This window comes from Amphiprion ocellaris, chromosome 3 (genome assembly GCF_022539595.1).
Source record: "Amphiprion ocellaris isolate individual 3 ecotype Okinawa chromosome 3, ASM2253959v1, whole genome shotgun sequence".
Lineage (NCBI taxonomy): Eukaryota > Metazoa > Chordata > Actinopteri > Pomacentridae > Amphiprion > Amphiprion ocellaris.
The window spans coordinates 12691499-12717584 of NC_072768.1; the positions used below are offsets into that span (position 1 = coordinate 12691499).

The 26086-nt window shown below is 41.0% G+C and overlaps 3 protein-coding genes across 17 annotated transcripts in view; 2 read left to right on the top strand and 1 right to left on the bottom strand.

Moving 5' to 3' along the window:
• LOC111575698 (sodium/potassium/calcium exchanger 2-like) overlaps positions 1-6132 on the top strand; it is a 9738-nt gene extending 3606 nt beyond the window's left edge. For 2 of the 3 annotated variants that reach the window (XM_055006214.1, XM_055006216.1), the window contains 2 exons: positions 513-679; positions 799-1981. In XM_055006214.1, coding sequence (XP_054862189.1) covers positions 513-679; positions 799-1060 — 429 coding nt within the window. In that variant the 3' untranslated portion in view covers positions 1061-1981. Of the gene's footprint in view, positions 1-512; positions 680-798; positions 1982-5581; positions 5668-5992 lie in introns of those variants that run through there. The other variant, XM_055006215.1, reaches the window with a different exon arrangement.
• LOC111575703 (sodium/potassium/calcium exchanger 1-like) lies at positions 2113-13533 on the top strand. Of its 12 annotated transcripts, none has more exons than XM_055006174.1 (9): positions 2113-7197; positions 8178-8237; positions 8473-8581; positions 9670-9750; positions 10265-10422; positions 10546-10809; positions 10899-10988; positions 11433-11599; positions 11703-13533. In XM_055006174.1, the coding sequence occupies exons 1-9, from the start codon at positions 6154-6156 to the stop codon at positions 11950-11952; spliced, it is 2223 nt and encodes a 740-aa protein (XP_054862149.1). In that variant the 5' UTR covers positions 2113-6153; the 3' UTR covers positions 11953-13533. The 12 variants fall into 12 exon arrangements, with proteins under 12 accessions (XP_054862149.1, XP_054862159.1, XP_054862152.1 ...); XM_055006184.1 differs by having other exon boundaries at positions 10265-10356; XM_055006177.1 differs by having other exon boundaries at positions 10268-10422.
• dennd4a (DENN/MADD domain containing 4A) overlaps positions 12509-26086 on the bottom strand; it is a 26769-nt gene continuing 13191 nt past the window's right edge. For both annotated transcript variants that reach the window (XM_023280981.3, XM_023280980.3), the window contains 15 exons: positions 25531-25737; positions 25292-25420; positions 25037-25181; positions 22454-22576; positions 21344-21454; positions 20618-20692; positions 19736-20526; positions 19408-19627; positions 18724-18815; positions 18441-18616; positions 17799-18189; positions 16083-16200; positions 15660-15822; positions 15495-15559; positions 12509-14400 (listed from right to left, as the gene is read on the bottom strand). In XM_023280981.3, the coding sequence (XP_023136749.2) occupies positions 14264-14400; positions 15495-15559; positions 15660-15822; positions 16083-16200; positions 17799-18189; positions 18441-18616; positions 18724-18815; positions 19408-19627; positions 19736-20526; positions 20618-20692; positions 21344-21454; positions 22454-22576; positions 25037-25181; positions 25292-25420; positions 25531-25737 (2943 nt within the window). In that variant the 3' untranslated portion in view covers positions 12509-14263. The remainder of the gene's footprint in view (positions 14401-15494; positions 15560-15659; positions 15823-16082; positions 16201-17798; positions 18190-18440; positions 18617-18723; positions 18816-19407; positions 19628-19735; positions 20527-20617; positions 20693-21343; positions 21455-22453; positions 22577-25036; positions 25182-25291; positions 25421-25530; positions 25738-26086) is intronic.

The following is a 26086-nucleotide window of genomic DNA, read 5'->3' on the forward strand; positions in this document are numbered from 1 at the left end:
CTGTTTTAAATGTGCTTTGAATGTGACTTTGACTATTTCAAGCTACAGAGGTCTAAAACTGGGCTTATATTGTCATAGTAAAATGAACCATATTTGCATTATTTTCAGATGAAAAAATGAAAGATGCATTCTGGGGACATGTAAGACTTTGATTAATTTGCTTAAAAATTACCAACTTAATCTCACTTTTTAAATACATTTAAAAAGTGAGATTACGTTGGTGTCCTCATTCAGTCATCTTGAAAAAGCATGCACCATTTTAAAAGGTTTTTCTTTTGGTCTTTTGTATGTATAGGACAGTAGAGAGCGAGAGAGAGAGGAAATGTGGGTAGAAGAGTGGGGGAATCACATGCAGTAAATGGCCATGGGCTGGATTTGAACCCATGACCTCTGCATCAGGGACTGTAGTCCTTGTTTATGGGTCACCCTCTCAGGCAGCTGAGCTATCTGGGCACACACATGCATCATTTTTGAGGCTTCTACCCGCTTTGAACTCTGATCTGTCCCCTCAGGTGGGTGAGACCATCGGCATCTCAGAGGAGATTATGGGCTTGACTATTCTGGCTGCAGGGACCTCCATCCCCGACCTCATTACCAGTGTGATTGTAGCTCGCAAAGGCCTGGGGGACATGGCTGTATCCAGCTCTGTGGGCAAAAACATCTTTGACATTGCTGTGGGGTGAGCCTCTTTACCTTGATCAGTCACGGTTGGTGGACAAAGCAGTTGAACACACATTTAAGTGATTTCTCTGTCTGCTATTTTTTTCCCCCTGTGCAACGATTTGTTGCTTTATTCAGCCTACCAGTCCCGTGGCTCTTGTACTCATCCATCCACGGTTTTGCTCCAGTGGCCGTCAGCAGCAACGGGCTCTTCTGTGCCATCGCGCTGCTCTTCTTCATGCTCCTCTGTTTCATCATCTCCATTGCATCATGTGAGTGGAAGTTGAATAAGGTGCTGGGTTTCACCATGTTGCTGTTCTACATAATCTTCGTGGTCATTTGTGTTACTCTACAGTATGGCATTGTTGTCTGCCCTGTTAGCATTGGCAACAATGCTTAAAATTTTTGTCGGGTGTATTTGTATGCATATGTTGATGAAGATCCATATGACTTTTAATAAGTTCAAATATATGCAATCACATTTTACTTCTTCATTTCTGAACTGTGGAACAAAATGTGACCATTCAAGCTCCAACAGTCATCATGATATCTGCTTAGACAACCCTATAAATATCTGCTTGTGTATTATGTCTGCAATTATATGCAGATAAGCATTTACTTATAGCATATATTTGTCCTTGATTTTAAGAATTGTTTAGAAGCCTCAAACAATTCTTAAAGACATATAAGAAAATGTACTAACTGTGTCCTGGTGTGTCAAAATATTTTTTTTACCTTATTTCTTGCTTTATATTTTTGTATTAGTATTATAGGTATTATACTATTTTTAAACTTACACAAACATATTTTATTTTTCATAATCCCATGTATCTACCTTTTTCTTGTTGTTTTTTCCTTTTTCTCCTGTTTTATTTCTTTGTTTTGAAAAGAAAATTGCTGTCATGGTCCCTCCCTTCTCTGCGCTGCGCTCCTGGCCAGCTGACAGCCCAGGCTGATTGGGCACAGCTGCTAAAGGAGCGCAGCTGTGCCCAATCAGCAATCAGTGGCAGTTAAAGCCTGATTCCCCCCACCAGCCGTGGCTGGTCCATTGTTCCTGCTGGCTCCCTGCCAGCAGCATCGCCCTGGCCTGCTTCGGCTCCGGACTCCCCCCTGCCTGCTCAGTTTTGCCTGGCTCGTTCCTGGAGCTTTTCCCCTCTGCCCCTACCTCGGCTCCTCGCATCTCCGCTGGACTCCCGCAGCTACGCTCTCTGAACCGGTCTTGATTCCTTTAGAGTTCTGTTTGGTTTTGGTTAAATTCTCTGATTTCTGTATGGAGTTTGGTTTGCTTCGGTTGTTGTAAATAAATGTCCTTGTTTAAGAATCCAGTTGCTGAAATTGAGGTAGTGGAGCACTGTGACCAACTGATTTTCACTGTAAAAAGCTCATTTATGTCTGATTGACCTTCAAGAGAAGTATAGTGCAAAATCTGACATTATAAACAATACATCTGACCAATACTTAAGTTTCAGTTTATATTTGGGGATGTCCTTGACAACATATTTCAACAGATAAATGCCATAAGCTGGCAAACTGAAATAGTTGCATCACAGTTAATCTATCCATACATGTACTGAAGGAAGCTAGAAATGATTTTGTTCAACAAACAACTACACAATGACAGTAGAAGGCAATAGTATAGACAGAAACTAAATGCTGCCCCAGAACAGTGATCCAATCTTAGTTTAGCAACCATAACTAGGCAGGGTAGCAAGCAATACTCCAACTATTTAAAAAAAGGGCTGTTTTCAGCCACTTTTGATCTTCCCAGATCAAAAATATGACATCAGAGTTGTATCTGATGTATTTAATAGTGTGTGTGTCTGCTTTACTGTAAACAAACCTTTGGCTTATACTCTCCAGATGTCTCTTTTCCCAGTAACACTATTCAGTTTCTTCTTGAGTGTTATCCCATGGTGTTCCCAGGTCAGATGAGACATGCAATCCATCTAGTCTATTCCCAGATCTCCTCCCAGTTGGGCATACCTAGAAAACCTTCCAAAAGAGGTGCCCAGGAGACCTTTTTATCAGATGGCTAAATTACCTCAGCTGGCTTCTTTCATAGTGGAGCAGCGACTTTGTTATGAGCTCTGAGCTCTCTGTCTTAGTCCAGCCACCCTAAGGAGGAAACCTATTTCAGCTGCTTGTATCTGCAACCTCATTCATTCGAGTGTGATCATAGGTCGGAGTTTGATTTTTTGGCTTGCAACTCAGCTCTCTCTTAACCATGACAGTTCAGTTCAATTTTATTTATATAGCGCAGATTCACAGTCTATGCCATCTCAAACCACAAATTACAAACAATGAACAGAGAAAACCCAACAGTCCAAAGTTCCCTTTGGATTCCCTATGAGCAACAGCAGGAAGGAGCAAAAAACCCTGGGATAGGGAGAGGAAAAGAAAACCTCCGACAGAACCAGGCTGAGAGAAGACGGCCATCTGCCTTGACTGGTTGGATGAGAGTGGGGATGAGGGGGTGGGGATGGTAGGATAGCAGGTGGTGAGGCCAGCGGCTGCATATCAGAGACATGTAGCTCCAGATCTAGTACCGTAGGTATAAAGACATTCTGGGAGAGAACACGCACAGGACACAAGACTTTGGGGGAAAGACAAGTGACATGAATGGTGACATTTAACAGTATAGAGAGAGTAGAGGAGAGGAGCCCAGTCCATCATGGGAATCTCCTGGCAGTCTAAACCTATAGCAGCAAAATTAAGGGACAACTCAGGTGATCCCAAGCAGCCCTAACTATAATCTTTATCAAATAGGAAAGTTTTAAGTATAACCTTATAAGTAGAGAGGGTGTCTGCCTCACGAATCCAAACTGTGAGCTTATTCCAAAACAGAGGAGCCTGATAGCTGAAGGCTCTGCCTCCCATTCTGCTTCTAAAAACTCTGGGAACTACAGGAACTCTCAGCAGTCTGAGAGTGAAGGGCTCTGTTAGATGATATCATACAATAAGGTCTTTAAGATAAAATGGAGCTTGGTCATTAAGAGTTTTATATGTTAGAATCAGAATTTTAAATTCTATCCTGGATTTTACAGGGAGTCAATGAAGAGAAGCTAATATGAGATAAATATGATCTCCCTTACTGGTTCCTTTCAGAACTGTGGCTGCAGCATTTTGTATCAGCTGGAGATTTTTCAGAGAATTATTGGGACATCCTGATAATAAGAAACTACAATAGTCCAGTCTCGAAGTTTGTTGGGAAATTTCTTCTCTGGTGGAGTCCTAACTTCTCCTGATAACAGTCGGAGTCATTTCATTAAAGTCAAATTCTTAACTTGCAGCAACTGACTCAATATGCACAGGACAGAGTCTCTGAGCAAATGATTAAGGACTGTAGGCTACACACAAGCTTCATAGGCAGGCATTTGCATGAGCTGTTGTGCAATCGCCATCACACATTGATATTTAGAACAAAGAGGGACTTGTAGTGTGGTTGAACTCAGTTTGTGTCAGTTCCTGCCGTCAGTTCACACAGCTTTGGAGCTCTCAGTAGTTTTCCACAAATTCAGTATAATACAGAGAATGGTACATGAAATCATCACTCTGAGACAAGATGTTTCTGATTTTTACAATATTATGCAGATGAAAGAAAGCTGTCCTACAAACTTGTTTTATATATATTTGAACAACATATCCTGATCAAAAATAACTCCAAGATTTTTTACAGTAGAACTGTAGGCTAACACAATGTTATCTAGAGTAACTATCTGGTTACTGGTCCAGTACAATGCCAGTATTACAGCCGGTGTTGTCCCCAGTCATCTGCCCCTTTCATACTCCATTTTCTCATCACTCGCTCCCAAAACTAGTCTGCACCACCAGTGGTCTGCCCACCCAGGTGCCTTGCTCTTGCCTGCCGTCAAGCTTACAATGCACCTGAACCAAATGCCTATCACTGGGTGGTGGTCCAATGTAGCGTTTTCAAACTGTGCCCAACCAAGCCCCATTGTGTCACCAGGCATTCACTGGCAAACTCCCCTCCCATGCTTGGCTCCAGAACGGGACTCCAGTCTCCCTATTCTGGCAAGGTTGTGCCATTCCTTGAATTCATTGAGGTCTTTGAATTACTCTTAGTCTAGTATCTCCCTTAGGAATAATTTGCCTTGTGAGACCCCCTCAAGGACTTTTGGCCCAGATAATGTAGCACTATAGCACAAAGGACGACAGGAGCACACTAACTCCTTCAACGCAATAAGGGGGAGATTCTTCTGAGGGCCACCCTAACCTAACCCCCTGTTACTTCAAAGGCTAACAGTTATGCTGTGTTATTTTGTGTAGTTATCTGTAACGGTAAAAATGACTTACTTACTCTGAGTAGTAATTATCCAGCATTGAAGATGGAAGAGGGGAAAGGATTCGGACATTAAGGATTACTCTAAAGTTTGTTTAAAGCATTAAAAGGTAACATGTGGACGTACTTATCAAATCACCACTGAAAGCGGCTTACAGTCTGACTGCTAGTTGTCTGACTCATTTAGCATTATTCTAGCTTTCTCGAAACCAACTGATAAATGTGCCAGTTATTGGTGAATTGCTGAGACTTATGTGCCTTTGCAACATACCCATGCTCATTTGTCGAAACACTCCAGCATTGGATTGGTCATCAGCTCTTGTGGTGCAGTGTGCACCACTACTTCCATCAACCTGGATGCAGAATGCTTCATTCAAAAAAATTTTACCTCAGTAATATCCATTTTATTCATTTCATTGTTCCATACAGGAAGATGTCTTAACATTTTAATATTAGGCTAAATAAACCCTTTTGTTTTACATTAAAAGGAATATTACTGACAAAGTGAGAGTGAGACAATGCATGTAATCCTCTTAGAAGACTTCAGGTGTTAGGCATTATGCTGATCCATTGTGAAGACTTGCTCTGCGTCCTACATAAGCCTTTGGTCATTGCCAACAGTTTTTGTTTGTGCCACAACACCCGACGGTGGAAATCTGCTTTTGGAGATTTTAGCACCTCTGACTTTGCAAGACATTAACTCTATGGTAAGTTAGTATTTGTGATTAAATACACTGTTTTGTATGTGCTCTCTGGATTTGATGAGGAAATTAGTCTCGCCCATTACCACATAATATTTTCCATTCATTTAAAGCATTATACAGTTTTGGCTGCCTATGTTGATGTTTTGCCGTTGTTTGGTGTTAGTCTTTACTTGCAGCTTTATCATGCGCTCGGAAAACTCTGATTATGCATGAAGATGACACTTTCTAAATGGGCTTATGAATAATGCTATGCCAGACAATTATGTATAAAGTGCATGAAGAATAATCCCACATGCTCTCTCTCTCTGCTTTCTTTAATTTGCAACAGGCTGGGTTTTCTAAGGAGTCGAGGATGTAACATGAATAACGTTGTTGAAGTTGTGAATTCTGTCAAACTATGGTCTGTTGGGGAGACAGCTGGACTCTGCCAAAGGCCATTTATGCAGCTTAAGTCAGTCTAGCCAGTAGCCAAACTGCTTTGGAGCAAAAATGTATTGTACAAGAAAGAAGCGACTTCAGCTGAGCCGGGTCCTATTTCTCCTCTCTGGGGTTTTCCTCTGTACCCTCTACCAGCTGACCATTAGTGCCAGACTGTATGAGCCTTTGCCAATGCCTCAGATTGGAGAGGACTTTGAAGAAGGTTCAACAGAGGGGGTTGAGGAGGCTACAGTAGAGCCTGGAGGCCTGGAGGAACCTCTAACTGCAACACATGAATTGGAGCCCACAGATCAAACGACACCAGCGATGCATGTGGGGCATCAGACAGGCACAACTTCAGATTTCAAAGCATCCACCACTACTGAATCTCCACTGTTGCCAACCACAAATCGGACTATTGTGCGCTGCATCTATGTGGCCCCTGAGCCTCCACCAGAGACACCCACAGCAGCTCCAGCTCCTCCTATAACCACCATAATCCCAGCTACACCTGGTGAAGCTCCACATGTAAAGGGTGAATACCCTGAAGACATCTTTTCTATTGAAGACCGCAGACGAGGCTGGGTGATCCTCCACGTTATTGGGATGATGTACATGTTTGTGTCCCTTGCCATTGTGTGTGATGAGTTCTTTGTTCCTGCACTGGGGGTAATCACAGACAAGTTAGCCATTTCCGATGATGTTGCAGGAGCCACCTTCATGGCTGCCGGAGGTTCTGCTCCTGAGCTTTTCACCTCCTTGATTGGAGTCTTCATCGCCCACAGCAATGTGGGTATCGGGACAATTGTTGGTTCAGCGGTTTTCAACATTTTGTTTGTGATTGGAATGTGCGCTCTGTTTTCTCGGGAGATTCTTCATCTGACCTGGTGGCCACTTTTCAGAGATGTATCATTCTACATACTTGACCTCATCCTACTGATTATCTTCTTCCTGGATAATGTTATAATGTGGTGGGAGAGCATGATGCTGGTGGCCGGTTACACTACCTATGTCATTTTCATGAAGTTCAATGTGCAACTAGAGCAAGCATTCAAGACCCAGCTCCACAAACATAAGAGCATTGTCAAAGTTATTGCTGTGGAAGAAGCTGACAAGGTAAGCACTGACAGACCTCTACAGAGATTCTAGAAAACCAGTCCTCTCCTCCTGTCCTCAGTTGACCACATAATGAGTCTGCTGTTAGACATCGCACTGTTTTCTCCATTTGCAGGCATTCAAACAAAGTTTCCAAAATGCTCCTAAATATATTAGTATCTCTATCTGGCACCACTGTAATGTCACTGGAAGCAAAACTATGGCACTTTAAAGAACAATGTATGTCACTATAGAAGACAAATGTGTTCCTTTTATGGAGTTAAAATAGACAATTCTTAAGATGATACTTGACAAATTGCTTATAGCCACTCATTTAATGGTCTTTAATCTTGTTAACCTGGAAGCAGAGTCACATAATATGTTATTCAAAAAATGATTTTTGTCCCTCATCTGTCAAATTCTTCACATGCAGTGTAGTTTATCACTGAAACAGAAAGTCTCATTTCTCCTCACTTGTGATATCGCCTGTGTTGTTACACAACAATCATGCCTAAAGAGTGAATGATACCAGTGCTAGATATTCATACAGGCCTTGGCGAACCAAAGCTGATCAGCTGCAGCAAACTAATCCTTTGAGGAGCTATGGCTCTGCACAAAGTGTAGCATCAACATATACTGTGTTTCACAACAAATGTGATTGAGGCTTAATTTACACACAATAATGCTAATGTATTTGTTCACACTCAGGGATTTTGCTGAGCTGGATCGAAAACAATGAAGAAATGTAATTTTTCATTGTTAAAAATGTTATTTTACACCAAAAACAATCAGTCTGTAATGTTTGAAATGTATATGGCGGGTGATACAATTACAAATTTATGATTCTGTGCGTGTCACACATCTTTTTTCTGGTATATACACTAATGAGAGTGTATGCAATGTGTGAAACAACAACATAAATGATTATGGTATACAGTCTGTACTATATCTTTTTCTACCAATGAATGATTTTCACTGAAAACAAACACTGTTGCACGCAGACAAACGGAGACGGTGAAGATAATGCCCCCCCTGCTCCAGAGGACAAGAATCGGTTAAAGGTAAAAATCACTTGCCGACTGCAAAAAGAAAGACGAAACAACATCTTTTGTTAATTTTTCAGCATTTATTTGTGTTTATTTGCATCTTACATAACTTTCTGCAGTCCTCTTCATTGTAACATCATCTTGTTGTAAAAAAAAACAAACAAAAAACAACCCGACTTCCACTATAGCATGACTGTCTCAAGTGAGTAGCTGTCGTGACGTCAGCCATTTCTTTCATTTCTTTTCCCAGTTAAAACCATCCCTTCAGCGAGGGGGGAGCTCTGCTTCTTTACACAACAGCACCATGAGGAACACCATCTTCCAACTCATGATTCACACATTAGACCCCATAGGACAGGGTGAGTTACATATCACTGCAATGACTGCCTTGATGTGAACTTTGAGAAGTGCTTTTATCATGACTGTCTGGGGACTATGTCCTTCTCATTGTAAAATGGATTAGCAAAGTGTCCCATATGAAGGCAGCACTAAGTCCAGATTGATACTAAGCAGATAAATACTTACCTCAGTCTATAGAGGGATCCATTTGTAGGCCCACAGTGAAGCAGAAAACTGACTCACTAAGATATGACTGCAGCAAACACATGGATTGTATTATTGTGCAAAATGCATTTATAGACCTGCTTCATTTTCTGATAGCCGGTTCAACAATGCTGCCATAGGATGGTGATGTTCAGTTTTCACTTGCAGAAAAACAGGTTTTCCTAATAGGTTAGAAAGTTAATTTAATGTACCATTCTATGGATGTCATACCAGACTAATCTCAGCATTTTTTTTTTGTTTTCTCTGGTTGCCTGCAGCCAGAATGTGCTACAGTACATCTCACTCTGTGTGCCTGTGAATCAGGCTCCCAGTTTGCTTGTCTTTCAGGCCTCAGGGCAACAAAACAATCCATTACCAGCACAATAATCAGCTTTTGAATGGGGCGAGAAAATCAGGATAACAGCTGGCAGCCACTTTATCAACCCACTCTCTTTTTCTTTGTTCAATCAGTTCATGCTCTTGAAGATGTCTGGTCACATGGAGATGCATCAAAAGACATTATTCAAAAATGTGTGGTTTTGTTTGCCTAATTCAGTTTTTTTCTGACAATTAAACATCTTTCTGATGTTCAGGAGAAGTAATTAAAGAAGCACAGCTTGACAAGCCCTAATTGTAGCTCCCTAGTTAGCACAAGCATGATCCTGTCTTGTTCTTTTGATATCCTCGTTCTTTCTGTCATGACGCTGAACGCTGGTGTTGAAGATTATGCGGCTGTTGCTGCTTTTGGTGCACTGCTGACAACATTTACTAACTCATGAAGAAATCCTTATCTTCCACATATCACTGTAAAATTATTTTAGCCACACCATTAAGTAAATCCACACAATATTCTAAGTTATTTTTTTTTGTTTTGTTTTGTTGTTTGTTGTTTGATTGTTCGTAGGAAAATTTAAGGATAAGGCTGAAACTCTGAATAATGTGGCTAGACGGAAGGCAGAGAGCAAACCTCAAGACAAAGGTGAAGGTAATATGGACGCTTTCAGAGTCTGCTCACAAACACAGACTGAAAGCTTCTCATTGTCTGGGCTGCAAACCACTTTCTCTGCTTGAAAAATCAGTGAGTCAAACAGTTTCTGTGGCTGCTTCGTCTCCAATGATATATGCCTTCACCTATAATAATCTGTGTGTGTGTGTAGCGGAGCATTGTTAAGTGTACACAGTGTAAATAAACCACTAGGAATACATCAAGTTGTCTGTTTTATACTGTAACAAACAACACATAATCAGTACCAATAACTAGTTAAAGGGCATTAAAGGCCATGCAATAAAATCCAAATGCATACACCTATGAAGATAGAGACATATTCAGTCTAGTAACCACAGGGATGATCTCATACATTATGTAACTTCCAGCAAAACATTCACTGCATTTCTCCATAGAGCCAGTGCTGAAGTCTAAAATGATATAGGAATTCTTCAGATAGCTGAATGAGTCAGAGACATAAGGGAAATGATCAAAATGTTTGGGATTCCTTTAGCAGATGGTGAGGAGAAAAGTGAGCAGACTAAAGCGCCTGAGGCTGCCCCAGCTGCAGAAGCAGAGAAGAAGGAGCAGCCAGAGGACGAGAAGGTACTCTCCTACCATGTCCAGGTCCTTATCAAAAAGCCCAGAAGTCAGTCTTTGATACCTGTCTATGTAAGAGAACTATAGAACTATAATTTTTGGCAACCAGCCTTATCTTTAGGCCAATTTAGTCACTGCTTTTATCTTATTTTTTCTCCTCTGCTTCTGTCCCTCATGATGTCTTTCTCACTTCAGGAGGATGTACCAGCAAAACAGAATGGGTCGGGAGGCTCAGAAGACTCTGACAGTGAGGAAGAGGACAGCGATGATGACAGTGATGAGTCCAGTGAAGATGAGGATGATGATGAAGAAGATGACACAGAGGATGAAGGAGAGGAAAAAGAAGATGAGCCTCTCTCTTTAGAGTGGCCTGACACACGACGTAAGCAAGCCACCTACCTCTTCCTGCTGCCTATAGTTTTCCCTCTGTGGCTCACAGTCCCTGACGTTCGCAACCAGGTGAGAGATACAGGCTCATTTCTGAGATCAGCTGTGCCACCTTCAATTGCACTGCATCTTACTTTTACGTCATTTACTTTGTCCAACAGAAATCCAGGAAATTCTTTGTCATCACCTTCCTGGGCTCTATTATGTGGATCGCTGTCTTCTCCTACCTCATGGTGTGGTGGGCCCATCAGGTCAGTGACTGCAGAGAAATGCTGCACTTTGCTTCCTTTTTGCGCACGTGGAACAAAAAATAAATTCACAAAGAATATAAAGTAAATGTCAAGTACCCATGAATCCAGGTATTAATAGTTTTTTAAAAATCATATCTATTTAAAAGGAACTGAGGAACCAATAGCAATTGAGCTAAAAATCTGCATAATCCTGCCCTCTCACTGACTCCAATTTGCTGCTTTTGAAGTGAGCCATTCCGAATGAGCTGCTGAATCTCATTTTACCAGGTTTCTATACTTTATGAAGCTATGTCTGCTAACTCTAAAATGTCTTAAAGCTCACCAAATGTTCTGAATACATTTAAAAAGTGAGATTAAGTTGGTGTCCTGCCTCAATCATCTTGAGAAAAGCATACACCATTTTTGTGGCTTCTACCCGCTTTGAACTCTGATCTGTCCCCTCAGGTGGGTGAGACCATCGGCATCTCAGAGGAGATTATGGGCTTGACTATTCTGGCTGCAGGGACCTCCATCCCTGACCTCATTACCAGTGTGATTGTGGCTCGCAAAGGCCTGGGGGACATGGCTGTATCCAGCTCTGTGGGCAGCAACATCTTCGACATCACTGTGGGGTGAGCCTCTTCTGCTTGATCAGTCATGAAAATGAAAATGAAAAGCATCTGAACACACATTTAATTAATTTCTTTGTCTCCCATTTTTCTGCTTCTATAAAAGCCTACCAGTCCCGTGGCTCTTGTACTCATCCTTTCACGGTTTTGCTCCAGTGGCTGTCAGCAGCAACGGGCTCTTCTGTGCCATCGTGCTGCTCTTCCTCATGCTCCTCTTTGTCATCATCTCCATTGCAACATGTAAATGGAAGATGAATAAGGTGCTGGGTTTCACCATGTTTCTCCTCTACTTCATCTTCCTGGTGCTCAGTGTTATGCTGGAGGATCGGATCATCATCTGCCCTGTTTCTATCTGAAAGTGTGAACAGAGGCCTTGTCAACAGCAAATGTTCTCTCCACTTGTGAGCTGAAGCAGAACTGTTAACCCTTAAAAGTTCGGATTACATGAGCATGGATCAGGATATCTATAGAAACCATTCAGAACGCTACTATAGTTGCTCTGCATTGTGGCTGGTATGTCAGCAGCAATACACATACGACAACACTTTCTAGAACCTGATACATACTCACTTTTAGCAACAATGGCAGCTTTTTTATTTATTTTTCATGATACCGGGAAATGCAGAACTACTATTTAATACTGTGTAGATTGTCCACTAACAGGGACAATAACATTTTTCACTGTTTACACAACATTGTCTATGTAATTAAACTAGAAGTCTAGAATATGTGTACATTTTGGAAAAAGTAGCTTTCTAAATGTGAATTTTGCACAATATGTAAGTATACAAATGCATGAACAAATGTTTCATAACATTCATTATAGAAAATCTGAGCTTGCTTGATCTTAGTTTTTATCAAAACAGTCAGGCATAGTACTCAGTTTGAAAAAAAAATAAATGAAACTTGACATCCATAGAATAAACGTGTTTATTCATAAATGAAGGCAAACTATAGATCCAGCCAGGGAAGAAATTCGATTTCTTTTCTTTTTTTATGTAAAAATCATACAAATTAGTATCTGTGTTACAAATGATAAATAATACTTCGTAAAACATTGTTCAAATTGACAAATAGTGTAAACAACACATAGACATAAAATTATGTTTTGGTCATCAGTGTTTTTTTTCGTTTGCTTTTTTTTTAGTCACTGGTTACAAGGTGGTTAAAATGCAAATTTACATGCTGTGAGATTGGCGTTTCTTCCAAGCACACAGCCTTATCTAATCCAGCATTGTGTCATCGTAAGTTATTGTGAAGTCCAGTAATAAGCCGTGGAGCTGCGTCACATTACCAACAGAATCTAGGCAGGTTGTTGTCAGTTAATAGTGAAAGACAATATCAACACAGTGAATTGTCACACTCATTTCTAAGGTGATTTTAAATTAGGGCAGGTCAGAGCTGTTGTTCAAACCTAACACCTTTCACATTTATAAGTCTTTTAATATGCTCAGTACCAAGACACCTGCACTGTGATCTGCTCAAAGAGACAGCCAGATATAATAAGTGATTACAATGTCTGTATGTCACATTTAACAGTGCACTGTTGTCCAAATATCTAAAACTGACATCTACACCAAACAGTGAAGATCAAAAGCAAATATACAAAATACTAGAGCCAAATACTCTGTACACTTTTATGGATCCATTACCATGTCCGTAAATTCTTTCTTTAGAAAAATGTGTTGATTAAACCAGCATATTACATTAATATTCAGTTTTTATTTCTCTACTTGTAGTTTGATTGTACTGTTTTAAGGAAATCTATCCTTGGTGGTCGCATATAACACATAAATTATTCAATCTTCACTTTAAAAAAGGTATTGCTTAAAAAAAATGTAAATAAATTACAGAAGTAACATTCCCTTTTGGGTTCTTTTGGTACATTGTACAAAAACGGAAAGAAAATAAACATTGTGCATATACTGTGAATTAAATCAGTGTTCCCTTCTTGAGTCAGAAATAATATTATGTTATATAATTATATGATGTCACCATCCAGTTTAGTGTATTTAGGCTTATGAGCATCACTCTGTCATGTTTTACAGGGTGCACATATTTACTTTTTTTTGTTAACTGAATCTAATGGAAATATCAGACAGTACAATATGTCCTGCAGCTGGCAAATAAGAGGTGACTCAAATGTAGGCTGCAGGGCCACAGAGTTACATAAACGAGAATAAATGGCAAGAACTCATCTTGTCAAAGTGCTTTGTAAAAACATGAATGTCTAAAAGCAAGTATGTATTATACACACACTTAACAACAGTCGTAAGAAGGTCGCCAGGACCACTGAGGAATTTTGACAACGTGATCGTATGCTTACTTTTACATACTTATTCACTGCATCAACAGAAACTTAGGCATAAAATAGACTGTATAATAACTGTACAAACATTTTACTATAGTTATACTGAAAATACGGTCAACTTTCTAAATATTTACAAACACAAAGCCTGTCACTTCATGCCTGTTACCTCTGACAGTATACAAGAAAGTCATGGCAGTTGCTTTACATTAGGTGTAATTTCCCATTGTGCTTTAAAGAGCTCCATGCTCCAGTCAGGTGAGCTGGTCCTGAGTCTGAAGAGCAGTCTGAAAAAACAGCAGCAGTGATTGTGGTTTAAGGGGAAAAAAAACATACTGAGACTGAAGAAGACAAGAAGTTCACAAACAGGGCTCTCCAAAAATCCTCCTGCACTCCATGACCCCTGCTCCAGGGGGCCGATCACAGTTGTGTGTCAGTTTAACCTGGTTGGGGGTGAGGCGGTCGTACGCCAGCTTGTACTCTCGATCAAAAGCATCTGCAATGAGAATATGATGGGTTAAAATGTGTTAGAACACTTTCTTAGAAGAAAATAAGTCCTGGTGTTAGGACAAAGAAGAAGCTTGCAGTCATGCTAGCAGCTCTGTGATGCAATGAGCAATGCTTTGAATTAGATGCTAATATTATTGCTAAGATTTAAACATGTAGTCTGTGTTTTGTGCTAATTTGCAAATATTAGCATTAAGTTAAAATGGTTATTAACATTTTAACATGTTGACCATTTTATTGCTACAATACAATTTCTAAATACCCCAAAACACATTGCATAACTGAAGCTGATGTGTAGTTTTGAAGGTATTTTGCCATAACTTAAGTGAAAGCGCCTCGTAAAAAGTTATGGGATCAAAAAAGCACATAAATACAGAACATTCTGTGTCATACCATCAGGTAAATGTTGAGATGTTATGCATTTAAGAAAAAGAAGGTCCACCTGGTGGAGCTAAAGTCCTGTCCTAAGGACTTATGACAGATGGAGAGACAGATGGGTAACAAATTAAAGGTCAAACCTTGACTCCTACAGTGAAGGGATCCAGTGGCATTTTGATTGGTATGATTTAGGTCTAGTAGTGCCACCAGAATTAAGGGTCACTGCAAATGAATACAATGCTGTTCTGATTGATCACATTTATCCCCTGATGAGACATTTTTATCCTGATGGGAGTCTTATCCAATATCACCATCCATGGGATACGAGAGGGTCACTGAATGGTTTGATGAAAATGATGAGAATCATATGTTATGGCCTTTTGCAGTCATTCAACCTCAACCTAACTGAACTGGGAGATTTTGGGCCGACATGTTAGAGAGCTTGCTTCGCCACCATCATTAAAACGCCAGATGAGGGAATATCTTGGTGTTCATCCCTGCAGTAGAGTTCAAAGATTTGGATAATTAACAATGAGGTGCACTGAAGCTGTTCTGGCCCAACACCTTATTAAGACACTACATGTCGGTTTTTCCTTTAATTTGTCACCCGTCTGCATATCTATGTGAACCAAAGTGGTGGACTGCCAAACCAAACAACTGACATTGCTCTTCCACACTGCTAGCATGACAGGGTTGTGAACTTACTAATATTAATGTTGTTCTTCCCCAAAGCCACCAGTGCAAGGAACAATAAATCTCTGTAGAGGCTCCTTTTCAGAAGAAAAAAAAAGAGAGAGGCAGTTAGACCTCCATTCATATCACCTTCACTGTGTCACTTTACACACACTACAAATATCTATATTTCCTCACCTCTGTCTCTTAAAACCCAACTCTGGCCCCAGCAGCTGTATGATTTGGCTCATGGGCTGGTAGACATCACTCTTTTTAATGCTCCTCACAAAACCCTGCAGCAGCTCCACAGTGAAGAGTTGGCCTTCTTCACACAGCCCAGAGCGAACCAAGGAGTTGGCACCTGCGAAGAAAGAGAGTTAGAAGTCACCCTGATCAAAGGCTGATTCATCTCCATCATTCCTTATAAACTCTGGAAGCATATAGCTCCGATAAAGGTGCAAGACTAATAGGAATCCTGAACTGAATTATGCATGATGCCCTGGTTCCTTAATATGCATTATTTAATTTGCATGTAAATAACCGACCTTAACAGCAGAATAATGTCACCTTTTGTAATACAATGTACTGCAGTCTGTGAAGTTGAAAGCAGTAATAACTTACAGTGTGTGTTCCACAGGACGTAGCAGGGTTGAACTTTGTCTTGGTGCAACTTCAGGTTGTCCCACATTATCCTCACAAGGACCTGCTTACTGTCCTCAGATGAAACGATCTGAGGCATCTAAAGGAGATTAAAAAATGTGAAAGATTAATACCTTCTTGCATCAGCTGCCCTGAGTAGAATTTCAAAGTATTTCGATATAATTTATTAAAAAACGGATGCTCTTTGTGCAAATGTGTACTGCTTTCATGCGTGAAGTTCTGACAGTGTTGTTTTTTATACTAACACTGGGTGTCGCCCAAGTCACTGTCAAGTCAAACTGGGAGAAGCTGAAACCTCATAGAAAGAAGAAGCTGAAATCTGATAGAAAGAAGAAGCATTGGCACAGGTGCTACACTCAGCTGGGACGGAACCAATCTGCGGCTGCAGGTTTGCTACCTGCAGCATAAAAAGGGACACACGCAGCACTGAGGAGGAACGGAGAATGAATGACCTCCTGAAACAAAGTGGCTGTCAGCGTGAGGATCTGTGGCAAACTGTGCAGGACTGCTTCATCTACAAAAATCCGGGTAGCAGCCAGTAAGAGCAGAATCATGAAAGATCTAGGAGACTGTTTAACCTGCCGATGTGAGCCGCTGCAGAACGTGTTAGCATTAGCATTAGCCACGGAGATCGGCGTCAGCCACGAGCGGCTGTTTGTTTCTTATGTTTGTATGCCATTTATTGCTGTGTGTTTGTAATTGCTCAGTTGAAAATAAGATTGCAGGCTAATTGGTGCTAATTAGAGGTTTTCCAGCTAAGGTTAAAAAACCAGTTAATTCATTCTGTTTGTAATGGTGGGTTGTACTATGCACTTTATTCTATTTGTTTATTTATTGGATCTGGAACGGAATGCACTTTAAAAGTCACTTTATGCACTTTAAATAATTATAAAGATATGAATTAAAAAGTATAAAAATAGTTTAAAAAGTCTGATAAAAATGTTAAGAGTAAAATTTGTTAAAATGTGATTATAATCAACTCTTTAAAATGCAGGTAAATTGAGTGGCATTTACTAATGAGGTGAAATTGTACATGGGGAATGGCTGTTACTATCTATATTGCAATATCGTGAACATTGTTCTTTTGTGTTTTGTTTAAAGGTTTTCCACCTAAACCTATCAACTAACTCTATCAACTTACCCTATCAACTAAACCTATCCCCTAAGTTGCCATCGTTGTATTCCATGACCTTGCAATCATTGCAAAATAAAAGAGGAAGAAAAGAAAGCAACTGTCTGACTCATGAGTGGAGCCCAGCTCACAACCTGGGTAGGTGAAACATCCTTTTTCAAGTGGGGAAACTGCACACAAACCCTCAAAAATCATCAATGATATTCACGCGTCATTGAAAGTGGGTGAACACTTGACAGTCACAGTTGGCCTGGTCAGGGAAAGTTATGTTCACAACATCCGTGTTAAACCACAAAAAGTAGATTCAACAAATCCGATAATATCATGTTAATTTTTGAGCAGAATTTGTGACTTTTGGACAGACCCACACTATTCATTTTAACCTGTTTCCAGCTTTTTGTGCAAGACTAAATTAACCAGCCAAGTGCTTGATGTTTAGTGTGAAATAAATGCATTTTTGTATGTTTTTATTGTTAATAGGTCAATCTAAATGCAAGTATTGTGACTATATTGTATATGTGGGTGAATTTGACAGCTATCTTTACCTGGTCTCCATGGCTACAGTGTTGGGAGGCCAGGATGAGAGCCGGCAGGTTACTTGGCAGCTCCAGCCTCCTGAAGTACCACACGAGGTTCCAGAAGACGATGGGGTGTTGGTCGACAACACTTGGGGAGGAGATGGCCTGGTCGCCTTCGTTCACCAGCAGACTCTCCAGCTCCTTCCACAGGACCAGAGGGCTCAGGTAGGGCACCGTCACCGGAGCAGAGGTGGAGGTGGAGGCCAGCGCAGGCATTTCTGGACTCCCGCTGCTCTCCTGCGTCTGTGAGGGAGCTGCAGATGACTGAGCAGCACAGTCTGCTGCAGACATTTTGGCCTCAGGAGTGAGCGGCACAGACGTGTCTTCCTCTTTAACAGGATTACTTTTCTTAGCCGACCTGAAGGGAGACACAGAGTAGATCTGTTTAAAGAGGACACGGGGATAAAAGATGCTTTGTCTGTGTTTGTGTGCATGTGTGTGAGTGTGTCAGGGCTTTTTCTGGAAAATAGTGCCAGACATACAGCGGCACACTATGAAAATAAGATCAAAGTCATGAATCCAGTCAAGCGTGGAATGATGGAAACACCTGATTAATCATTCAAAGCATTTTTATTCTGTATATGAGTATCATACAGTGTGTCCATTTACCTGCTCTGTGGTCTCAGATCTTTGATTTCCACGTTGAGGAAAGGCAGGAAGGCCGTACCGCAGAAAGGACAAGTGCTGTTGAGGTTTGAGTCGTTTGCTGTCCATCCTGCCATTATCTCCTCATCGTACACCAGAGAGTCACATGTCTTACAAAGTGAACAACTGGACATCAGCACCTACAACAGAAAGCATCAGAACCATTGAGAAATGATGAATTATTATAGTCTGAGTCAGTCTAAAGACAAGTGTGTGTGATCTGGGATTTCATATATAAATACTTTACCTCTATGGTGTAATTGGGAGTGGGTTGAAAGCGGCTGGTGTCGGGGGTGGAATCTGGAGTGTGAGGAGCTTTGGAGGGAAGCGCCAAACCACCTGGATGCGATGGAGGATTATACAATCAGACACACAAGGCCAAGCCAAGATTTAACGCATATATCAAAGCTACGCATATCTGGATTAAATAAAGCTGAGTGGACAAATGTAACCTCATGATCAAAGTCTTCGATCGGTGGACATTTTGTTTCTGTCGTGCAGGTTTAGTGAATCTCTGTCTCTCATTTGGGTCTCTAAATGTGTGCATGTGAGTGTGCATGCACGTGTGCACGTTCACGTGTTTATGTTTAGCATAGGGCCTGTGGCTAGGTGCAGAAAAGCCTACACACTGACTTAGCCCGCATGCCTGATGGCCTAGTTTCCCACAGAACAACACCCAACTCTTTCCATTAGTGAGCCCTTCTCTTATTCTAAATTTAGATTGTCAAGAAGTGTTTTTGCTCAAGCTGATACAACGCTGCAGTTAGAACAGTGATGTAAGGAGCGGGGCACGATTTTTTTTTTCCCACATTGGAGTCGTTTTTTTTTATTTTTTTTATCAAGAATTCAAAACATTCACATTTTTAACCAAATCTAGCAGATTTATGTCAACAACATCATGTGCAGCCTGATTAAAGGATGTGCAACAAACCAGAGAAGGAGTTGTGTCTGAACACTCTGTTGGGGGTGCTGGGGCTGCCCAGGTTCGTATTATAAGCTCCAACAGGGCTTCTCCTGACACGGGACACGTTGCCATGCTGGGGGGAGGTAAAGCCATCAGGATCCAGACAGGAGTCATTATCGAGCAGCGAGGAGCAGTCTGCCTCTCCTGAGGTCAGCGAGGACACACTCATGCGGTCACAGTTTGTGTCCTACAGGGAACAACAAAGAAATACCATCACATGACTGGAGTTTAAATAAGAACCAGTTATCAGCATTGTGTTGGAAATGTTGTCTGTGGAAAATATTAAATTACTGACCTGTGTTAAGGAAGTCTGGGAGGACAAGCGTGAGTAGAGGCGGCTGGCCTTCTCAGCCACACCCTTCCCTGCTGATATGACGCTGCTCTTGAAGATGTCCAGAGTCGGGGTGAACAGTGAGTCCATAGAGAACGATGAGGCGGAGGGAGTGGGTGAGGATGGTGAAACCAGGGAGGAGGGCCTCTCCCTGTCTTTGCTACAGACACCCAGAGGAAGCGACGGCGACTGCCTCAGCCTCTCCTTGGGCCTGACAGGCAGTGGGAGGTGTGTATTTGAACGGGTCAGAGTGGAGGACTGTGGGGAGGCATGAGGAGACGAGGTGGAGCGAAACAAAGGGCTCGAGGGGTTCTGCAGATCCATGCTGGGTGTGCGGCTGCTCAGGGGACTGTTAACATTATTCATATATGACTCAATTTCTTCAGCGAGGTTGCGTCGGGCGGTGGGTGTGCCGCCGCTGTCCTGGTCACACTCTTGTAATGGTGCTGTCACCATCAGTGACAGGGGATCGAATCCCGTCTCAATGCCTGTCCTCCTCGCTGTCCCGGCATTGCAGCTGACACTCCTCTCCAGCAGAGGTTTCTGTTTATCAGTCTCTGAGTCCTCCTCCTCGACTCCGTGCAGTCTGTCAGCAGCAGGATGATGCTGTTTGGCTGAGTTCAGCAGAGGGACAGCAATCCTCAGAGTTCCCTGTGCTCCAGACAAGTCAAGAGATTTTGGCCTCGCTGTCTTTGGCAAAACTCCACATAGAAGAGTGTCACTGGATGCACTGGAGACCAGCTTGCTGCCACTGCCTGTGACCAAAACACATGTAGCAAGACATTCAGCTTAGACACGTGAGGCGTTTATACACAGTTAAAATGTCTTCTTGAGAGTAAAACATACCTGCGTTGACATCTGTGGATTTACAGCCTCTAGCAGAGAGAGATGTGCTGCTCATTGGAACCTCGATTTCAGGTGCTGAAGATATAAATGACAAATTGTTAGACACCGCAAACACTTGACAATGTTGTGCCTTTTGCCAGTCAATCAAATGCTCCAAATTTACATAATTCTTGCAAAATTCTAAAATAACACATTTCTTTTCAGTTAAAAAGGATTTCCTGTGTTACATTTATGAACTGCTAGATGCTGCTGCTGTGATGCTGTTGATGCCAGCATGAAACTATTGCAGTGAAGAGGAGGAGGGAAACCTGGCAGCTGTGAGGTTCCTTAAGGGACAAGTATTTATCTTAAAATATAGCTGCCATGTATTTTCAGCCAAAAAATAATAATAAGCAATTACGCCTCTGATTCCACACCAATTAGCGCGTACTGGTGATCATGAAGACTGGGACAGAGATTGCACAGCATGTCATTATTGGAATTAAAATTTTTAGACAAATCCTGTCATGCAAACAATCGCTTGCTTGCATAACACATTCAGCCATCAGCAGAACCTTTTTCTAAAAAACACCTAAATATAACAGCAAATGGATGGGTGGAGAATGCGTCACACCCACACAGCGATACGATAACCCCAGATATTAGAGGCTTGATTTTGCTGGAAGCTGGGATTCACTATTGCAGAAACGGTCAGTCATTGTCAGAGATTAGAGATCCATAACTCACTGGGCTGCCTCAGTCCTTTGTCTTCTATCAGCGCTGCATTATCGCTCTCCCTGCCGCACAGCCTCTCCTCCTCTTTAGACAAAGAGTCGTAGCCTTGGTCTGATTGTCCACCTGAAAGAGATAAGAATTTTACTCGTCTGTGAGTTGTTTTTTTCAAATTTCACCCCCACTGTTTTGTTTCTTCGTTCAGAAGGAGCTGAGTGAATTGAATCTGTGTTACTAGTCTCCATGGACGTTTTATGAGAGTCGACTGATCTGAGGAGTTTTTCTTCAAAAGAGCGTAGTGACATTCCCTACAGCTTATAGCGAAAAACACTCCCAGAATAGAAAAGCAAGAGCTGCAGAAAGGGAATGGAGTCTTTTTAAAAACTTGCATCATATTCACAAGGTCAAACTGCAAGAGGAGGCACAAACCTGCTTCACTGCAGTTTATATTATTCTCAGAGAATTTCAGATTTATTCAATAGTTTGATGAGACGAATTGTGCCAGATTCAAGCTGATAATATTGTTAGAGCAAGAGTCTGCTGATGTACCAGCACAACTCCTGAGGTTTCTATCGTCTTTTATCTATAGCCTGTTAGTCAGAACATAAGGTAAAATGCACATAAAGAATCAGACTTTGTCACCAACATAACCGCTCTATTAGCTGCTTAAATGTCATATACAGAAACACCTACGTAATGCTATTATTTCCACCTCTCAGTTACTCTGCATTGAGATGACCCTGTTTTCTTCTTCAGTATTGTACATTCAAAGACTTTATGTATGTTTATACAACATAAATACCACGGGAACATTTTTTTTTTTTTTATTGTTTTAAAATGTGTTTCTGACTTTTGGTACTGAAGTCTTTCATTTCTTTCTGTGAGTGTGACAGAAAGCAGAATGTTTAGAGTACAATGTCAAAGCAAATCAGTTCATTTGAGTCAAGTGCCACTTATACAGAGAAATGTGAAATTAAGCTTTATGAATTATGGGGTCTGGCCTCTTATAAGGCAGTAAATTAAATCACATCAAATCAATTCGGGACAAGCTGAGAGACCAGGAACAATTACAGGCTCAGTGTGAAGTAGATGGAAGAAGAAGGAAGCAGTGCTGTGTTCTCCTACCTGTGCTAAAACCATCATCGCTGGAGTCCATTTTAGTGAAGTCGGTGTCAATGGAGGTTCGCTCAGCAGAGTCATTAGCAGAGTCCAAACTGCCATGACTGACTGTGTCAAGATCACTGCCGTCTGAGGGGAGATAACAGAGGAGAGAGGGGATGAGAGGCCGAGCAAATGACAGAGAACCGACAGGATTATGAGACCAGAGCCCAGCTTATATAAGAGCAATATATAAACACACACTGAACTGTGGTGTAATCATTATCTTCCACTGCGATGATGCTGGAATGTTCTGAATGCCACCCAGCTGTCATCACGATTGAATGTCACCCAACATAAAAAGATTTCTATCTCCTTTTTAACTCAAAAGGAGGGATGACTGAATGGCATTAAATTACACATTAACATTTCACTAACTGAAAATTCACAGAAGAACATTCACTGAAACTACTAAAGGATCACAGTACTTAACATGATCGTGTTTCCATTTCTGGAATTTTCACTTAAGAAAGTAAATCAATTTAAAATGAACACAACTACAACATAGTATATGGTGTAAAGCACAATGTTTTCATTAGAACCCCTCGCACAACATGTCATTATGGTAATGAGAGTCTCTTTGGGATGTTGTGGGAATTAGGGACTGACATCAAGAGCAACCTGTGTGCTGCGACTGCTGGGGAGGAAAACCTCCTCACTTTGTTTAATTAGAATCATTAAAGAAACGCAGACTGGGAACAATATGTGCTGGAGGAGGCTGGGGTCAGAATAAAGCTTGTTATGAGATCAGGAAACTGTCTTTAAGAACCGACTGCTCCCACAGGATCCCACTCATTTCCATGTATTCATTAAGAACTGCAGCCACTAAAGAAAATAAAATTGACATTGGCAATCTATCACTTACTTAATTCCTCAGTAACTGGAAAGTAATCACTGCTGAACTTATACAATCTCAAGCATCTTAAAGCAGACTTAGACTTGGAAATGAAGCAATGACTACTGATGCATGTTTCATTATCTGCAAGCAGGCACTGTGGGAGTGTATTGTGATTGAGCAATAATTGCTGAATAACATGATATGACTGACAAATCAAAGTGATTTTATATGTGGATGATTCATTTGATTGTGTGATTTTTTTTATCTGTAATATTTGTGATTATCTAACCATTTTAAATGAAAGAACCCTCTGAACCCCAAAATCGGCCAATGGATTTGAAAAATATGTTTGTTTTTATAGATCACCAAAATGATTCTATTAATCAGAGATAGAAACTGTAAATACAGAATGAATCATCAGATTTTCATCTTTCCTGACAGTCCTTGAAACACTCATCTGTCACCACCCTTCCACTAGGAAAATAATCCAAATCTAAGCTTCAAACTGTGATTTTTCATCAAAATTGCTTTGTTCTACACAGGGGTGTCAAATTCATTTTAGTTTGGCCCAATTTGATCTCAAGTGGGCTGGACCAGTAAAATACTAACATAATAACCAATAACTAATGACAACTCCAAATTTTTCTCTATGTTTTAGTGCAAAAAAAGTGCATTCTGACAACGTTCACATTTAATGAACTATCTTTTTACAAAACATTTTGAACAACCCGAAATTTCTTAAGATTTCTTAACAATGTTAAGCCTCAGTTTTGTGTATCACAACTTACAGATCACAGCGTGTCTACAAATGCACAAAACATTTAGTTGCAGGTATCTGGAACTGAACAATATAGTATTTTACAACTTGTTAAGATCTAAAAATTATTTTAAATTCCCATTCATTTCTACATCTGTGTGGTAATCCTGACACACCACAACACACAAACTAAAGTGAGAACTATTAAGGAAGAAGGTTCAGTGATGCCCCTGCCTTGTAAATGTAGGAAATTTATACATAAAAAATGTATAAAAGTTGTGGAAGTGTATCAACAATAGGGTTCAGCCAAACCGAACTCTGTCGTACTGAAGCTGCTGACTCACACTGTGTTGCACAGTGTTCAACATCTTTAAATATTTTCACAGGAAGTATTGATTTTCACCTCTGTAATTGTTACATTTTCCAAAGACATCCCGCGGGTCGGAGTGGACCCTCTGGTGGGTCGGTTTTGGCCTGCGGGCCTTATGTTTGACGCTCCTGTTCTACATGTTTCATTTAATTATTTGAAAAGAACAGGCTGCTGTCATCAGATTCTACAAAAAAATGAAAAACAACTAAAATTCTGCACTTCTCTGTGCCACTGTGAATCCATTAGCGACTCAGTTGCAACCAACAGTCATGTATCAAAAATTCAGTAAGTTTTTGACTGAAGGGAGCATATTACACATTTCTAAAAAAAAAGTTTCAGAAACAGAAAAAAAATTGCTTTTACTTGAGGCAACAGCATGACTTCTGTGCTGGGAAAATCTATGATTCATAGAGAATCACTGCTTTCTAGCAAGATGTTTGACCGGATGTTTATGAAAGTATTGCAAAGAAATGAAAAGAAATCTTTATCAGCTGAATTATTTTTGGAGCAGGGGAGTATCAGACATCAGATATCAGTAGGAAGCTGATATAATTTGTGACTATGCCAGGAGGATAACCTTCTTACCTGAAAGCTGAGGATCTCTGTGCAGAGTTTGCTGTTTTCTCCCTGCTTGCTTGAAGTGGAGCACCGCGAGGACAACGTTCCTCAGCTTTCCCCACAGAAAGTAGCCTCCTCTGGTGGTGGAGGGCCAGGTGCTCTCCAACACCGCCTGTTACAGACACAGTGCATTTTAATATCGAAACTAAGCTGGTAGATGCAGAGTACAATGTGCTTTTAGCTTACTGTTTCTACATCTATGTTAATACCAATGGCACACACCTTGTTGTAGTAGCCATAGGTGATAGCGTTGGGTTGAACTCCAGCCTTCTTCATCTCAAACAGCACCCGGACTGCCAACACTGGCTGACTGTACTGACCACACAGCTGCAGCAGCACACGGTAGCACACCTGGAACAGAAAACCAGCATAATTTTAAGATGAAAAATGTTCTCTGAATTCATTGCAGGCAGTATTTCATCGACGCATATCGGATTATCTTTTCCTTCACCCTTTCTTACCTCATCTGGAGCCTGCAGCTTCTTGTCCTGCATCTTCCTCAGCACATCATAAGCCGTGCGCAGGGCTCGCACCTTAGAGTGGCAGTTGCCTACAAATCCTGGCAAGCAGATGAACCACAGGCCGTAACAGTGTCGCAGCAGACACTTGGACCACATCTGAGGCATAGATGAATAGGTTTTTGCCATCCTTTGAGCTGATTTGATCTCCTGTAATAAAACAGATCGCGTGCAGAGATGAATCGTTGCCCTGTAGCGACCAGATTAGCATTTTGCATTCATTTTAATACCCTCATGTATCATTACGTATAATAAGTGCAGCAGTGAAATAGGCTTCAACACAGGGAGAAATAAAAAGGCTCACACAAGAGTAAAATCTGCCATTAAATCTAACACATGCTCATGTTTATCGGTTCCACAATAGAAAAGAGCTTATCAAAAAGATGATCCGGGAAAACATTTATTTATATGCACCGATCAGGGAAAACATTATGACCACCTGCCTAAAATTGTGTTGGTCCCTTTTATGCAGCTGAAACTCCTCTTGCTTGACTTGCTA